We start from the raw sequence: 18,363 nt of genomic DNA, 5'->3' as shown, positions 1-18,363 counted from the left end.
GTTCAATCCCGGCCACTGCCTGTAAGGAGTTTGTACGTTCTCCCAGTGTCTGCGTGGGTTTCCTCCAGGTGCTCCGGTTTCCTCCCACATTCCAAAGATATACAGGTTAGGAAGTTGTGGGCATGCTACGTTGGTGCCGGAAGCGTGGCGACACTTGCGGGCTGCCCCCAGAACACTCTATGCAAAAGGCGCATTTCACTGTGTGTTTCGATGAACATGTGACTAATAAAGACATCTTATCTTCACACCCAGTTACACCCCCACCACCCAATTAACCTCTATTGCCCTCTCTGGCCACTTCTTTTGAAGTGTCTGGGCTATCCTGAGGATTCTAACTCCTACAGCTGTGCAGCTAACACGCCAAGCACTTCGATTTATACTTTATTATATGAAGTTTTTACTTAAATTACCTCAATATTAAATCCTCACAGATCCACAGCCATCTTGAGCAACGCCCTCCCCCCACATCCAAACTCCCAAAGTTGGGATCCATTAGTTAAAACTAATCAAACAGCAGAGCTGCAAAGATCAACTTGTTAAACATTAATTTTATGGATGTGAGCATTACTTACGATCAGCATTCCCTGTCCATCCCTAATTCCCACTGGGAACCACCTCCTTCATCCACTGCAGTCTGTATGGGTTGCTCCAGTATCACTTCAGATTCACCCTGAAAAACTACTCATTAAGCAACACACACAAAGTGCTGGAGGAACACAGCAGGTCAGGCAGCATCCATGGAGGGAAATGAACAGTCAACATTTCGGGCTGAGACCCTTCATCAGGACTGGAAAGAAACAGGGCAGAAGCTGGAATAAAAGGGGCAGGGGAGGGGAAGAGCACGAGCTGGCGGGTGATAGGTGGATCCAGGTGAGGGGGGTAGGTTCCCCATATTCCATGGTCCACTGTCCTCTCCTACCAGATTCCATCTTGTTCAACCCTTTGCCTCTTCCAGCCATCACCTCCCAGCTTCTCACCTGGATTCACCTATCGCCCACCAACCCGTGCTCTTGGCCCTCCCCCCACCCTTTTATTCTGGCTTCTGCTCTTTTTATTTCCAGTCTTTGTGTACCTGTGTTACTCATTAAGCAATTTTTTTGTTAATTAGAACAAAGTGTTCTTTCTTGTAAAAATTGTGTATAATTTTTGTTTACTATGTTTTTCTTGCGAATCCTGCTTATCTGATGCCATGTTCCTGTGATGCTGCTGCAAGTAAGTTTTTCGTTGTACCTGTGCACACATGGACTTGTGCACGAGAATAAATTCGACTTTGGATTTTGACTTTGAAGCAAGAAAGATTTACCAAGTAGAGTTGAATTAATGTTCTGAGCGATGTTCTAACCAAAACCCTTCACCTCATTCTCCCCATCAGCCATAAAACAAAAACAAATTCTTTCCAGCCTTGGTTGAAAATACAACATTGTTGAGAACACAGCGAGGCCTCAATGACAAGGTGCCTTGAGGCTCCCTGCATGTTTAAGGTGTAGGTATATCATGTGTATTAAATATGGTCAACTTACAGCCAGCTGTTGCTCCAGGTTCTTGACTTGGCTCTGGAGTGCTTCCATTTGCTGGCTTGGTCTCTTGGGGTTACTGGCAGAGTAGGAAAGCTGTGATAGACCATTTAACGCCTGCTTCAGCCTCTCCACATCATTTAACAGTTCTGTTATCTATCCAGGGGAGTGAGGAGGGAAAAAAAAGTACAGCTTTGTCAATTCATACACCAAGGTGTCACACTGTGAGGCAGAATGGACACAATGCTGTAAAACTTCGATAATGCAGCACGCTCAGAACTTTGTTGGTGTCAGATCAATAGATTTTCCAGACTATTGGATGTTATTTAAATATTAAGACTTCAACACAATCTTAATTCAAGTTTTAAAATTTATTACACATTCTTATACTAAATTTACCTGGGAACGAGGCAAGTTCAAGGGGAACACGAGAAGCAGGGCTCCGGAAAGTCGGAAGGGTGTGCAGCAAACATTACCTGGTGAACGTTGGGATTTCTGAATGGTCGGACAGTGAATTATTGGAGTTTTACTATAGATGTGGAGGACTTACAACCAAATGCACGCTCAGGTTTCTGAAACAATCTACTGGAACTAAAGAATAAGCGTCTTTTTCTGCACTACTTTTTCGGACCCAGTTCATTTCAGAGCTTCGTGGATGACTAGCACCTTCAAAGTACTCACGACAATTCTAATGTAAGGAATGCAGCAGCCAGTTTGCCATAGCAAGATCATTCAAACGAGAACACGCTAATGATGTTTTGTTCTTCAAGCGATCCTGATGTTAGTTACAGCACTGAACAGATACCTCTACTCTGAGAAGTTACCACTGAACCCAAGGGAAAGTAATGATTTAATACTTCATCATATAGGCAGCTTCTCTGACAATGAGACACTCCCTCAAGACTGGATAGAGTGGATGTGGAGCAGATGCTTCCATTATAGAGTCTAGGATTCGAGGGCACAGCCACAGAATAAAGGGACATCCCTTTAGACCTGAGATGAGGAGGCTTTTCTTCAACCAATCTGTGGAATTCATTGCCACAGAGGGATGTGGAAGCCAAGTCATTGGGTGTATTTAAGGCAGAGATTGATAGGTTCTTGATTAGTAAGAGGGCTAAGGGACAAGGCGGGAGAATGGGGTTGAGAAAAAAAATCAGCCATGATTGAATGGCGGAGCAGACTCAATGGGCCGAATGGCCTAATTCTTCTCCCATATCTTATGCACTGCATTGTAGCATCAGTCCAAATTAGATTTTGACTCCAGAGCGGCTGGGTCTTGGAGGAGAAACCAAAAAAATAAATTGCAAATGGTCCAATTCATCACTTGATCCCGTTTAAGAATTAAAAATGAAAATATCCAGAGTTACTTGAGTCCACGCTAAAACACCTCAAAATCCCATCCCCCAAATACGTACTGGTCATTAAACAATCGGCCTGAGGAACTCAGTGGGTCGAGCATCATCTATGGGAGGAAAGGAATTGTCAAAGTCCTGGGTCGATGCACGAGTCCTGATGTAGGGTTTCAACCCAAAACATTGACAGTTCCTTCCCCAACCCACAGATGCTGCCTGACCCACTAAGTTCCTCCGGCAGATTGCTTGGTGCTCCAGATACCAGCATCTGCAGTCTCCTGTATCTCCTACTTACTGGTGATTTCATTCAATGGTAGAGCTTCAGTATTTCTCACATTTCAAATGCCGTTGTGATAGAGGACATGGACATTCGGCCCATTGTGTACATGGCTGCACTCAGAGCAATCTCATCAATCCCATTCTCTCACCCATTTCCCCTCCTTCACACTACCAAGCGAATTCCATATTTTCTCCACTCTCTGGTTAAAGAAGTTTCCCCCAAACCTTGGATGTACATTCATCTTTGACTCTCTCAGAGGTGGGAACAAACATGGCTCTCCTATAACGTCACACCCACAGCGCCCAGATGTCAATACAAACAACCATTCCTTTCACATTACCTTGTTATCCTTGGCCTCAATTTGCTTGGCAGATTCCTGAATACTTTTCTGCAGATCACAGATTGTTGCCATGGATTCATCGTATTTGTTTTTCAGCTCCTTAATTTCCTGCTCAAAGCTGAATGTTCTCGATTGAAAGGTCTCCTTTTCATCTTTAGCTGACAGCTCTTTCTCTTTGGCACGCAACACTTCTGTAGACATTTGATCATGCTTCTCCTTCAACTTTGCCAGGTTTTCATTTAGCGAGTTTATCTGCACTTCTAAAGAGGTCTTCACACTTTCGTGCTGTGACAGGTCCAACGCTTGCCTTGCCTTCAGTTCTGCTATTGTTCTGGTCATCGCTTCAGAGTCCATCTGCAGTTTGGAAATCTCCAAAACTTTTCCTTTCATTTCTTCCTCTCTCTCATTCATCTGGTTCTTCAGCCCTACAATATCTTCCTCCAACTTCTCTTTCAATTCATTGTGCCTTTGAAGTGGTACAGAATTCTTCTTCTGATCATCCATCTGGAGGAGGAGGTTGCCTACTTTTTCTCGCTCCTGCACCCAAGAAACCTTCACTTTTTCCTTTTCCTCCTGCAGCTCTGTAACTCTGTTGTTTAGTGATGTTTTCATGGTTTCAAACTCCTCAATAGGAATGTACTCTGACTGTATTTTCTCTTCCAACTCTTGGATGGCCAACTGGAGCCTGGCATTCTCTGCCTGTGACCTTTCGTTCTGCAACTCAGCATCTGCAAACCTCTTCTTCACTTCCTCCACTTGCTCAACCTTTTCTCCCATACCACTGACAAACTTGCTTTTCATTTCTTCATGCACAGCTTTGGGAATATAATGACACTCCAGGTTTTGCTCCAACTGTGTAACCCTTTGCATCAGCTCTTCTGTCTCTCCCTTATATCGTTCAGCTTGCTCTTGGACCACAGAGCATTGCTGAGTCTTCTCTGACAACTGATTCTTCAGTTCGTTCACCAGGGCATTAAATTTATTCTCGTTTTCTTCGTAATTTTTAATGGGAACAAACTGTGACTTGATGGATTCTTGTAGTGTTCGAAGTTCATTCGCCTGGCTTTCCTTTTCCTTGTTCAGTGCAACAACTTTCTCCTGAACCTTCTTGTAATTCACTTGAGAATCATCAACCTTCATTTGCAGTTCCTCCCCCTTTCTGTTCAAGGCAGCCTTCATTTCTTCATGCTGTTGAAGACTTACGTAGTCTTTCTGCACTTGTTCTCGAAGGACTGCCAGCTGGTCTTTCAGTTCCTTATTTTCTTTCTCACACCTTGCTAGCTTGCTCTGTACTTCACTGCATTTCTGTTTCACTGCCAACAGCTCCAACGCAGCTTTCTCTGAAGTGGTGTTCAGGTGGGTTTTCAGTTCTTCATGCTTTTCCAGCGGCACATATTGATTCTTCAATGAGTCTTTCACAGTAACAATTTCTTTGAGTACGTTCTCAGTCTGTTGTTGTGCCTGGCCATACTTCTTACTGAGTTCTTCCAACTCCTTCTTCGACTTGCCAACGATGGAATTCAGAGCTGTTATCTCCTCTTTGTGTTTCTCTGCAGGAACATAGTGAGTCTTCACATGATTCAGATTTTCACTTATAGTGTTCTTCTCAAGTTTTAATGCTTCTGCTTCTCTGATCACTTCCTTGTACTTTTGTGACACCTCAGAAACTTGCTTGTTCAGATCTTGAACCGTCTGGTTCATTGAAGCTTTCATTTCATCATGTGTCGTCAAAGGTACATAATGTGTTTTCAGCTTGTGTTTCAGCTCTTCCAGCTCAGCTTTGATGGTAACATTTTCCAGTTGAATAGCTTCACTTTCCTTTTGCAGCTTCTGATGCTTCTGTGTAACATCAGTAAGGGTACTGCTCTGGTTCTCCAACGTTCTCTTCAGTAACTGGTACTGCTCAATCTTCACACACGCAGCTGTCTGACCTTGTTCTCGCTCCAAGTCCTTCTGCAACTGAATAACTTCCATCTGAGCTCTCTCATATTTACTCTTCACTAACGCCACCTGTTTCTCCTTCTCTTCCAAAGTACTGAGGGATGAATTCCTCATGTTCTCAAACTCCTCAGCCAGCACACACTGTGACAACTTTGCCTTCACGCTCTTCAGTTCACTTTCAACTGCACTAACTCTCTTCTCTGCCTCTCGCTTTCCTTGCTCCGTTGCACTCAAAGTCTTCTGCAGCTCTTTCACCTCCTGCTTGTACTGCTCCAACTCGGTTGCCTCAGCCGATTCCTCGATTGATAAAGCACCGAGTTTAACTTGGTGTTGCAGTCTCTCCACGTTAGCCACAGCTTCCTCGTGTTTCGATTTCACTTCCCTCAGCTGATTCTTAAGTTCGTCCACCACCCTACTGCTTCCCACTGAGCCCTGCTTTGAAAGGTGATCCTTCAGGGCATTAACGTGTGCTTGTAGGATCTTCACTTTACCTTCTGACTCAAACATTCGCTTCTGCACATCACTTAACGCATCCTCCAGCTGCTTAATTTGCTCCTCAGATTCCTGCTTCACACGGTCAAGCTCCTCTCTTAAGACATCACACTGCCTATTCCTGTTCAGTAGCTCCTGTTGGAGACTGCCTTTCTCTTTCTTTGCCATCTCCAACCTCCTCCTCATCATCTCTAGATCCTTCTTCAAAGTTTCATATGCACCAGGCGTGCTTTGATCAGTCAGCAACATATCACTTGAACCAGCAACTGACTTGGAAGATTGCTGAAATAAAGAAAACATTGAGAAAGTCATTAATAACAGGTTGAATTAAACAGTGAGAACACTTAGTAATTTTATTGTGAACTTAGAGAAATGTTGCCATGGTCCTAAATACTATTTCATCAACACAAGAGACAAACTATCTTTAGCAATAAACAGCTTACCATCAAAATACCTACCAATTTCTGAGAATGCTGTTGCCTAGATCTTTATTTATAAAATGAAGTTGCTTGTTTATAGACATTGAAATGAATTGATGATAATGATGATAAGATTTATTAGTCACAAGTACATCGAAACACACAGTGAAATGCATCTTTTGCGTAGAGTGTTCTGGGGGCAGCCCGCAAGTGTTGCCACGCTCCTGACGCCAACACAACATGCCCACAACTTCCTAACCCATACATCTTTGGAATGTGGGAGGAAACCCATGCAGACACGGGGAGAACATACAAACTCCTTACAGACAGCAGCGGGAATTGAACCTGGGTCACTGGCGCTGTAATAGTGTTAAGCTAACCACTACACTACCGATTAAAACCCCTCTGTGAGGTGTCCCCAAAAGGGTGTTTCTGCGCCTTTGACTTCTCCAGTTCTACAACCTACCTCCTCCTATCCAATTTCTGCTTTGGGAAGAAGGTGGGATAATGGGGTTGAAAAAAAAATCAGCCATGATTGAATAGTGGAGTAAACTCAATGGGACAAATGGCCTAATTCTGCTCCTATATCTTGTGGTCTAATCTTTGATGCTGCCTGACCCGCTGAGTTCCTCCAGCAATTTGTTTTCTGCTCCAGATACCAGCATCTGCAATCTCATGTCTCCAAGATACTTTAGGCGCTTGGCAGGGTGCTTGCAAGGATGACATGGCGGAAGAGTCCAAAAACAGGATTTACAATCTCAAAATCTGAGATGAGAAAAAATGGCTTGACGCAGAGGGTGGTGAATCTACGGGGTTCTCTGTCTAAGAGGAATGTGGAGACCCAGTCACTGAGAAAATTCAACTCAAGAGATTGAAAGATTTTGGATAATAAAGAAACCAGGGGAAGGGGGTAATGGGTATGGGATAGACATACGAGGTGAGTGCAGGGAAGTGCTACAGAGGTCAAAGAACAGAGCTGATCTTACTAAATAACAGAACAGGCACCGAGGGCCAAATGGCCTACTCCTGCTTTTATTTTTTATGTGTTTATTCTCCTCTGAATGATGACAGGAGAATCAGAAGATGAACTGAAGCCTTGAAAGAAAGCCTTGGTCAACTGCATCCTAACAACTCAACTGAAAACTGCTCCCTTAGAAAAGCATGGAAAGGTCTGTCTGAAGTCTACTCTCAAAGTCTATTTAAATAAGATATTGCAGCATTCAATCAGTTCAGGCTAACCCCTTGTAAACCCCACAGGCTTTTGGAAGCAGTCAATTTTGGTCACCCTAGTGCAAGATCGATATTGTAGGTGATACACTTTTCATTTTGAATCATTGAATCATAGAATCATAGAACAGTACAGCGCAATACAGGCCCTTCGGCCCACAATGTTGTGCTGACCTTTAAACCTCGCCTAAGACTATCTAACCCCTTCCTCCCACATATCCCTCTATTTTAAATTCTTCCATATGCTTATCTAGCAATCTCTTGAATTTGACCAATGTACCTGCCTCCACCACCACCCCAGGCAGCGCATTCCATGCCCCAACCACTCTCTGGGTAAAAAACCTCCCTCTGATATCTCCCTTGAACTTCCCACCCATTAAAGCCATGCCCTCTTGTATTGAGCATTGGTGCCCTGGGAAAGTAGTTAGACTTTTTTGTTTCAAGGTTCAATTGGATGCAAGCGTGCTGTGGAAAATCAAATTAAAATACTGACTTGTGTAATCAATTTAATGTAGCTGTTTCAGTGGATTTTTTTTTAAAACGACTGCTGACCACATCACTGTACTATGAAATCTGACCCTTCATTTTAATTTTCTATCATGACCCCTCTAATGTTCACTTCTGCTGACTCTCATCATTTCCAGTTAATCCAGAATGGTCGAGCTCAGATCTTTAGTACATCAGGCCCCACACAATCATTAACGGTGCCCTCATTGTGACATGCTAAAACCACACTGGATTTGATGATCACTTCTCTGCCAATAGTCAACTTCAACACGTGGGCAGGAGCAAAAACCTTCTCCAAGACCAGGTCACCAGCACTCCTGCTACACTTCATGTTATTGAAAGAGATGCACATTTAATATTAAATCAGAAAGAATTTCTTTAAATAAATATGTTCTGCACATCAAGCTTAAAGAATCACAGACATTTATAGCCTATTATGTCTACACCAACCAAAGGGCAAGTTAGCCTAATCCCACTCCCCCACTCTCGCTCTGTGGCCCAGTAGATTATAGGACATCAAGTCAGGGTCATACAGCATAGAAACAGGCTCTTCAGCCAACTGGTCCATGCTGACCAACACACCCACCTAAGCTAGTCCCATTTGCCCATATCCCTCTAAACCTTTCCCATCCATGTACCTGTCCAGGTGTATTTTAAATGTTGTTAGTGTACCTGCCTCAACCACTTTCTCTGGCAGCTTGTTCCATATACTGACCACCCTCTGGATGAAAAAGTTGCCCCTCAGGTTCCCATTAAATCTTTCCCCTCTCACCTTAAACCTATGCCCTCTAAGTTCTTGATTCCCCAACCCTAGGAACCCTAGTGCATTCATGTGATCTTAAGTGTTCAAGTACTTCTTAAATGAGATAGGTACTTCTGCCTCCACTACTCTGTCAGACAGTGGAATCTAGACCCCTACCAGCCTCGGGGTGAAAACAATTTCTTAACTCTCCTCTCAGCCATTAACCAATGAATGGCACAGTGCATTCAGCTGCCTCACAGCTCCAGTTCCCAGGTTCAAACCTGATCTTGGGTGCTGTCTGTGTTGAGTTCTCCCTGTGACCACACATATCGCCTGGATGATCCGGTTTCCTCCTTTATGCCAAAAACATGCTGATTGATAGGTTAAATGGTTACTGTAAACTGCTTCTAGGGTTCCAGGAGAACTGGGGTGGGGGGAGGGCAGAAGAGGTGATAAGGATGCAAGCTGGGATTAATATAACTGGGTGCTTGTGTGGTCAACATGGACCAATGGGCTCGTTTCCCTGCCGTGTGTCTGCGTGGGTTTCCTCCGGGTGCTCCAGTTTCCTCCCACATTCCAAAGACGTACGGGTTAGGAAGTTGTGGCCATGCTATGTTGGCACCGGAAGCATGGTGACACTTGCGGCCTGCCCCCAGAACGCTCTACGCAAAAGATGCATTTCACTGTGTGCTTCAATGTACATGTGACTAATAAAGAAATATCTTAACTTATATCTTATCTTAACTCTCTGCTGAGAAAAGTGGGTCTTACCTATACACTTATTTACATGCACTGGTCAAGCAGGATAAAGGAAGCACTTACTTGTAACTCCATGCCCGAGAGGTTAACCTCCTTAAGAGCCAGTTCTTCTTTCACATGTTTCAGAAGAGATAAAACAGAAAACAGTTATGTCCTCCAGTGTGCTTAATTTTCAATTATATTTGGTAACTTTACAAACTTAGTTCACTCCATAATCATGTTTGCAATATTACTTTCTGAGCACCTCTGAAAGGAATGAAATAATATACAAGCAGCAGCAAATAAGCAGCAAGATAATTGGGAGAACTTGGCTTGGAGCTGGGCTCCTGACCTCTGGAATATGGGTCTAAACTTGGGCCAGACTGGAAGAGGGAAATTACTCTCTGCCATCCAGAGTCCTTATGCCGGTCATGTTTGCAGAAATCTTAACCCATTTCTGGGTGGTATGAGAATTCTGTTCAAAACAACTCACATTTACAGGCTGTCCCTGGGTTAAGAACACTCAACAGACTGACTGTGGACACAAGAACAAGCTCCCATAATGTTATTAAATTCAAAAGCCTGACATACGTACTGTACATACATTTGTTCCAAAAGAACTAGTTTTCTCTCTCCCTCCACTTTTAGTAATTGTTCTTTCTTATAAGTCCTATGTGCTTTTGATGCCATTCATTACAACATTGAGGAGGTACGGTTAGCAATGTCCATGTATTTTCTAACTTATGGACATCTGTAAAAATGAAACCTGTTTGTTACCTGGGGACAGTCTGTGTATAGCACCTTTAACAATAGTATGTCCTAAGATGTTTCACAGTGCATGCGAATATAATTGGTTTCTTGGAGGTCTCAGAGGTGACCTCAGAAAAACCCTCTCTCCTCAAAGTGTGGTACCTCAATGAGAGCAGATTTAATAACCTTCCAAAAAGGTCATCTAATGAGGGAAAAAAACTGCAGAAAGCTTGGGCAGTAGGATGAGCTGGATTGTGCTTCAAAAGATGCAGCATAGGGTCAAATGACCACATTTTGTCTGTTGCATCCAATTCAGCATCAACCACCAATTTCACATGGAGGAATCATGGGAGAATCTGACTGAGAGAATGTGGCACAGGCATGGAATTAGTTGTCCACTGGAGATGAGAAGTTAGATGCACTGTTAGGATAGAGCAAGGTTTCCTCTACATCAGGGAATGTTCAACATGCTTTAAAATGGGAAAGCATTTTCCAACACAAAACATCCAATTCTTTAATGTATGCCAAAGGTTAAAAAATTACATGTAAACACTGCTAACTCAAACACTTCATATGTTTGTGAAAAGATTTTCACTCCAGAAACCTTGAAATATCTGAACATTCTTTATGATTGAGGACAGATCCAAAGGACTGACAGCTGCCTTGAGAGAACAGCTATCATTATTTAAGATTGCTTCTAATTTTACACCTCAGCTCTACTGGGACAGCACAGCCTAACATATCAATGAAGTGCATTATATACCTGCCCAAAACACCAGCCAGTTAACCTAAAAATCAAATCACGAAGCTCAGTCCATTTGAAGACAATAACCTAATCAAAGCCAGGATTATTTGCTGTATGCAACAGGGGTAAAATACACTGCTCATTGAACTGCTCAAGGTACTGACAAAATATCACTTACAATACTGCATCCATTGTAGTTCTCGAAAGCAAGAATTACTCGAGAGATTGCAAAGGTATCGACTTATTGAGATGTTTATGGCATTGTGTCCCAAGATGAGATTACTGTGTTTGAATTGCTCACACATTTATAAATTTACATACTGAAGAGCACAGCCCTCATCACACCAACTAAATTACACAAACAAATACAGACCTATCCCTGTACATTTGTCTACGTCACTACAATATGAGAGTTGCCATTCAGCAGTAGATTTGCTTACCGACCATTCCAAATGTAAATTCATAGACATAAGCAAAGACAAAGTCAGAATTAAAAACATTACCTCAAAAAAAAATTCTCACCTTTTGCCACCTGGATGCCAGATGTCATCTGCTCATACAGATGCCCAGTCTGCAATCATAAAATAAACACACTAAGTTGCATTGATAGCTAAATTCAAGAGGATGCTCCAATGCTTCAAGAGCAGCTTGTATCAAATTTAGCATAAAAACATGCAAGTTTTTTTTAAAAACAGCATTTTATCCAATGAAAATTGACACTGAATCACAAGAGGTGGTATTCAGACAGATCAAATGCTTGGACAAAGCAATAGGTTTTGAGGAACATCTTTAAAGAGATGGAAAAGTCTAGGAAGGGAATTCCAGAGCGTAGAGCCTTGATATGGTTGCTTATCACAGTGTGACTAAATTTGTGGAGGTATAGAGTTTTGAGTGCCTAAATCTCCAGGAACCAGACTGTCCTCATGCAAGTCTTAGAAGATGAAAGAGATAGAGCTCCCTTCTGTTTCTTATCTGCTCGCACACATGTCTTCTTTTCTTTGAACCACATCATTGGGGAAAAATACTGTGTTATAGTCCTGTCAAAGAACATTATTCTGAATATTTCCCAAAGAGTGGAAAATTGTTTTCATCCTCCGCTTCAAAACAAATCTCAAAATTAATCTTAAACCAATTCAACCCAGCAAAATATACCATTATTTTTGCAAGAGTTAAAAAGTAGTAAAGTTCTTCTAGATGTACCTTTGTACCCAAACCTTTGGTCATGTAATTACTGCAGGCAAGACTAATCACTCCTAAACTGGGTGGAATGCTAGCTAATTGCAAAGAGCAAGAGTCACGCATTTTGCTGTGGGTTTATGACCTCATATAGACCAGACAAGATAAAAATAAAAGATTATCTCCAAAGCACTTTACAGGTTTTTTTTCCAAATGTTACCCCATTAGTTTATCATTCCTGATATCAGCTTCTTATCTCAGACTGGTTTATTGGGAGCATAACAGAGTTTTAATGCCCCTGGTGGGATTTCAATCACAAATCCCATTTTTGGTACAATTCTCTGGATTACTAATTTCATTGTCTGCTACCATGCCTCTGAGGTGACCCAATAGCTCTTTACCTTAAAGTTTGTTTGACTATGCACTCATGGACTGCCTTAGAGTGATCCAAGTTAAAAGCATATTAACAAAATAAGTTGTGTATTTCACAGATTGGTTACAGCACAGAAGGAGACCTTTCTTCCTATCAAATCCTTCAAGGATCTAACAAGCAGAGCTGATAGAGGGGAACCTGACAATGACACAAATAGGTGGAAGGGCATGTTGCAGTGAAGAAACTGTGATTCTACAATGGGATATAGATAGAGTGAATGGGCAAAAGACTGGCAAATGGAGTTTAATGTGAGGGCATGCACTTTGGTAAGAGAAATCAAAAGGCAGATTATCTAAATGGAGAGATTGCATTTTTTCTTCTTCTTTTCGCATTCAGAACTAGAAAAGGCATGGTTTGTGTTACAGAACCATCAAAGAAAAGGGATAGTTTCTCAAGAGAGGGGTGGTTGACAGAAGGCTTCAAAGATAAGAAAGGATCCAATCAAGTAGATGTGGAGATGTTTCTACTTGCAGAGGAGACAGGAACAAAAAGGCACAGATAATGTCACTAATAAACCAAATCAGGAGTTTTATAGAGGAATCTTCTTTACAGAGGGGAGAAAAGGTAGAATTTGCTGAACAGAGCATAGTTTAAGGACATTTAAAATGAAATTAGATAAACATGCAAGGAAGGAAAGGATACATTGATGTGAATTAGAGGAGGACTGAGAGGTTCAGGGAGCGTCAACACCAGCACTGACCCATTGTGTTGAATGAATGGACTTTGTGCTGTTAGCACTTAACAATCAAAAGTAGCTTGTGGCTATATTGAATAGGATACAGAACATGTTAGCAATGATGAATGAAGCTTGGAACACAGCCGCTAGTGTTTTATTCTTTGCCTGAAATGTTAGTCTATAAGTCATCCACACACCTCATAAGTTTTAAGTTTTGCTTTCAGGTTCTCGAGCATCTTCAAATTGTCTTCCTGTTCTCGGTCTCTTGCCATCAGTAGATTTTTCAGCTGCTGTTTCTGGAAGATTGGACAGAGCAGAGTACCTTAAATCAAACAGAGTTCCACTGCCACTCTGACTCAGTGCCCCATTTTACTAGCATCATTGGTGTACAACTTTCCACTGTGTGGATGCTATAAAAATCCGAGCACTATTATAATACTAATAATAGAACACTAATGGACCAGATCATACACTGATCACCAAACTCAGAGCTGTGGCTCAGAAGCAAAGGAGGCCATTCAGCCCTTTGAGTCTGCCCTACCATTCAATGAGATCATGGCTGATCCTCTACCTCGATACCACAGTCACGCCCCCTTCCCTCCTTTTTTTGTGCAGAACCAGTCAGGAACTGGAAGAGAAGGCTAGCACTTTCATCCTTGTTCCTCACCTCAAATTCATCTTGATTTTAGCACTCCTGGTTGAACAAAAACCCATTACTCAGTTTTGACATTTTCAATTGATCCCCACCACCACCAACACTTGCACAGTTGGTTTTAAATTTGGGGGGTGGGGGGGGGGGAGGTGGATGGCAACAGGGTACAGATGTGGGGAGAAAGAGTCCCAGACGTTGCATATGAAGAAGTGCTAACACTTGACGCTGAATTCACTTGAGGAACAGTCAGGTGCAGTAACTGGAGATTCTAACATTACAGAAAAGATTAATCAATAGGGTTTGAAGGTTTTCTACACCTCAATTTATAATGCAATCTTGTGAAGAGCACAATAGATTATGTAGATTAATCCTCATCGAGAAATGAGCCAAATAAATTCTGCGACAGAACAGGGTTCCTCATTTCACAAAGTGCTTTGCAATGTATAAAGTGTGATATCTACTCAATATATTGATCAATTTAAATTGCTGCTCTAGTGGTGTAAATCAGGAAACTGAGCTGATTGATGAATATTCTATATAACCCAGAGCATCAGGCAGCTTAAAGGACGGACAATTCAGCCTCAAGATGAGGAACCCAAGAGGAAATATCAGGAAATAAATATAGGACACGACTTTAAATTACGTCAGATGAGAAGAGGCCAATGATTTAAACTATGGAAAGGGAAATATAAGAATGCTGCCAGAGACTTTTACTTCACCCAGAGTAGATTCCTCAGTAGAGCAGAGGAGGTAAAGGCAGGAGTCATTCAAGAATTGGGAATTATAAATACTGAAAAATTTGCCAACGACACTAAATTGGTAGCATAGACATAATCAGGGAAAACGGACAAATTCAAAGGAAACACAAGTACTACTGAATGGCTGTTCAGTTGGCAAATAATAAAAGGCAAGTAGGAGCTGGTGCATTTTGGTGTAAAGAATAAAAGGCCACAAACTCTTGAGAAAATGAGGATCTCATGTAGCTTTTAAAAGCAGACAAAGCTCTGAGGAGATGCAAGAGACTGCAGACGCTAGAATCTGGAGCAACAAACAATCTGCTGGAGGAACTTAACGGGTCGAACAGCATCTGTGGGAGGGTGGGGTGGGGGTGGGGGAAGGGGAATAAATTGTCACCATTTTGGGTCCAAACCCTGTATCAGGACTGCAAAGCTCTGAGGTTCACTGCTGCACAGAGTGAACTGGAAAGGACAGAAGTTATTTTGAACATGGACAAATCCAGGATTAGACCACAGTGCACACTGTGTATAATTCTGTGTTACATATTATAAAATGTATATTAGAGACATTAAAAAGTATAAAAAGAAATTTACTAGGATGATACCAAAACAGTCAAGAATGACAGGAGAGACCGGGGCTGCATCCTCTGAAAAAAGAGATTGAAGCCTTTAAGGTTGAAAGAATTTGAAATGCTGAGCATTTCAGAGAGGAACTCAAAACAAAGCAACATCAAGACAAGAGAATCCAGTAACTCCTATAGGGAATTCAGGAGATTTTTTTATTAATTCAGAAATTCTTTGAACATGGAATTCTGAACATGGGGAAATAGTTCAAACAGCAGAGATACATTGAAAGAGAAACTGGTAAGTACAATAGAAAGAAAGATGTGAAAATAAATGCAAATGTGAAAATTGAAATAACAAAAAATGCCAGAAACACTCAGCAGGTCAGGCAGCGCCTGTGGAAAGAGAAACAGTTAAATGTTTCAGGTTGATGACCCTTCATCCGAAAGTAAGTAACAGAAGGCAGTGCTGAAGTAGAATGGAAGGAGGTTGATTGAAACACAAGACCAGAATGGATTGGTTGGACTGGGTGGCTCATGTCCATCTGTATGTTTGATGCAATCCAATGCAATGGGGACAATTCAGCTAGAAAAGGCATCCAAGAGATGGCTTGGAGAAGTGTACAGTAAGATAAATTGAGGAACTTACCGAGTTTTATTAAAGAGAAGAATGAAGAACCACTGATCCAGATTTAGTGAAGGGAAATAGTGGGGAGGTGGGGTAAGAGGGTAACTAAGGTCATTCTGTCAAAAATACTTCTTTACTGTCAAGTCCTTTGAGGGTGACACAGTGGCACAGCTGGTATAGCCACTGCTTCACAGCACCAACGATCCAGGTTCGATCCTGACCTCCTGTGCTGTCTGTGCAGAGTTTGCACGTCCTCCCTGTGACTGTGCAAGTTTCCCCTGGGCGCTCCAGTTTCCTCCCACATCCCAACAACATGCAGGTTGTAGGTTAACTGGCCGCTGTAAATTGCCCCTATGCATAGATAGATGCCTGGTAGAATCCAGGGGATGGGGGGAATCGATGGAAATGTTGGGAGAATTAGTTACAGTAAAGTTAATGGGGAAACGGGAGTGCTCTGTGTGCCAGCATTGACTCAATGGGCCAAAAGAGTCTCCTCCAATGTCGTAAGGAAATGTGTGCTGGAACAGTGTTCCTTGTTCATTATTATTTTGCCGTCACCCAGGAAGGAGAGAGATTTGCTGCTGCATTTCTCCACAAGAGTCTGGATGAATCAAGGGTCAGTGCCTTGTTCTGTGTAAGGAGCTGCTCCCTCTGTTTCCCAGTGACAATTACCCCTCAAATGTACTTAATTTACATCCAAGTCCTTTGAAACACAGAGGGGTTGAATGGAACAAATCAAATGCAGGTCAGTCTTGCTTCGATATACCTAATGGCTATAAAAGAACCTTGCAGGAATAATCATCTCATCCAAGTTAAAGCAGCTTGCTGATGCAGCATTTAGTACAACTGCCTTACAGTTACAGGGACCCAGGTTTGACCCTGACCTTGGGTGGCGTCTGTGCAGAATTTGACATTATTTCCATGTCTATGGGAGTTTCCTCCCAGTCACCAAGGGAGCTGGTAGGTTACAGTATTTGGCTCCTGTAACTTAACTCCTTAATGTAGGTTAATTCCAAAAAGAGTCAGAGTGACAGAGACACGAGAGAGACTGCAGATACTCGAAATCTGGAGCAACGCACACAAAATGCTGGAGGAACTGTGTAAGGAGCTGATTTAAACACCCTCCCTCTGTTCCTGCTGAGCTCCGCCAGCATTTTGTGCGTGTTGAAAGCAGAGTGATGCTCATGTGTGATGGAGAATAATTTGCACAGGGTTCAGGGAAATGAAGGCAGGAATGGGCTTGCTCCTTCTGGAACCGGCGTGGCTCCGATGATCCAAATGGCTGCCTCCTGCTTCAGTTTAATAAGCCCTTTCTCAGCAAAGCTGCCCACAATTTACTGCCATCTGGCACCAGTTTGATATGATTGAGGGGGTTGACAGCAGGAAAATTGAGAGGAATTATAATTTGACAAGGCAAATTTTAGATGCTGAACAGGAGGGAAATAATTTGTTCCACCAGCCTGAAGTCCTGGGAAACACAGAGGTGGAAGAAGAGATAGTGGGAGTCTTGTTTTCAAAAGAATGAAATATGGGAGAAAGAAGAGTATCTGGGATTCCCACATCACAGACTGACACAAGCCTAAATTCACAACTTAAAATTTTAAAAACTCACCTCATTCTGAAGCTCTCCCACTGACTTGCACTCCTGTATAACGGGAACAATAAATTTTACTATCAAACACAAAGCACTTCACTTAGACCATTCTTTCATCTCAGGTACTTCACCACAGTGACCTTTCTGGCTGTACTTACAGCAACTACAGCTTATTTTGAACTAACTACAGGTGGTCCCCAGGTTACGACAGGGTTCCATTCATGAGACCTGATTGTAGCTCGAACCGTCCATAAGTCGGAAATGAACAGTGTGCGGGTGAGAAGGTCACAGAAACAGCAATAACGGCAGAGCGAGCAGGCATGGGAAGAGTGGCCACCAGCCAGCCTCAGCGAGTGAGTCTGCTTAGCGCTCCCAGCTCTGCTCAGCTCCACCCAGCCTCCCAGCAGCCAGCAAATCCATCCCCATCCATCCTGCCGGTCTCCCAAACACTGGTATGTACAGAGTGTCCATTAGTTGGGCATTGATAACCCAGGGAGGACCTGTTTTTTTCTCTTCACTATCATGAAACCTCTGAAAACCGAAGGTCCATAAAGCCCAAGATTGCTGGTTCAAAAGTGTTAGAGGAAGCTTAATGGTAACAGGTAGGCAATGCCGAGCCTAAACTCAAAGCCCACAGATCGGAGAAAGAAGAGGGATCCACACTCTTGAAGTCCATGGAAAGTAGCAGGTTAAAGTAAGGAAATAACACAAAGCTGAGAAGAGAAGCTGATGAGATGAATGAGTTTGAAAGCAAGAGTGACCCGAGAAGTGAAATAAAAGAAAGGGGAAGAACATGACTACGCAGTGTGAGGCAAAGCAAGATAGGAATGCGCACAAATGTCACAACTTATAAAGAA

At 42.5% G+C, this 18,363-nt stretch overlaps 1 protein-coding gene across 2 annotated transcripts in view; it reads right to left on the bottom strand.

Annotated features, from left to right (window-relative positions):
• The window catches only part of LOC127584031 (uveal autoantigen with coiled-coil domains and ankyrin repeats protein-like), a 48,251-nt gene that overhangs the window by 12,385 nt on the left and 17,503 nt on the right, over positions 1-18,363 (bottom strand). For both annotated transcript variants that reach the window (XM_052040552.1, XM_052040553.1), the window contains 6 exons: positions 17,525-17,557; positions 13,530-13,628; positions 11,570-11,618; positions 9,637-9,680; positions 3,487-6,201; positions 1,521-1,670 (listed from right to left, as the gene is read on the bottom strand). In XM_052040552.1, coding sequence (XP_051896512.1) covers positions 1,521-1,670; positions 3,487-6,201; positions 9,637-9,680; positions 11,570-11,618; positions 13,530-13,628; positions 17,525-17,557 — 3,090 coding nt within the window. The remainder of the gene's footprint in view (positions 1-1,520; positions 1,671-3,486; positions 6,202-9,636; positions 9,681-11,569; positions 11,619-13,529; positions 13,629-17,524; positions 17,558-18,363) is intronic.

The sequence above is a fragment of the Pristis pectinata genome, chromosome 28, assembly GCF_009764475.1.
Source record: "Pristis pectinata isolate sPriPec2 chromosome 28, sPriPec2.1.pri, whole genome shotgun sequence".
Classification (NCBI taxonomy): domain Eukaryota; kingdom Metazoa; phylum Chordata; class Chondrichthyes; order Rhinopristiformes; family Pristidae; genus Pristis; species Pristis pectinata.
The sequence above is the reverse complement of the archived record's forward strand: the minus strand, read 5'-3'. Positions and strand labels throughout refer to the sequence as shown.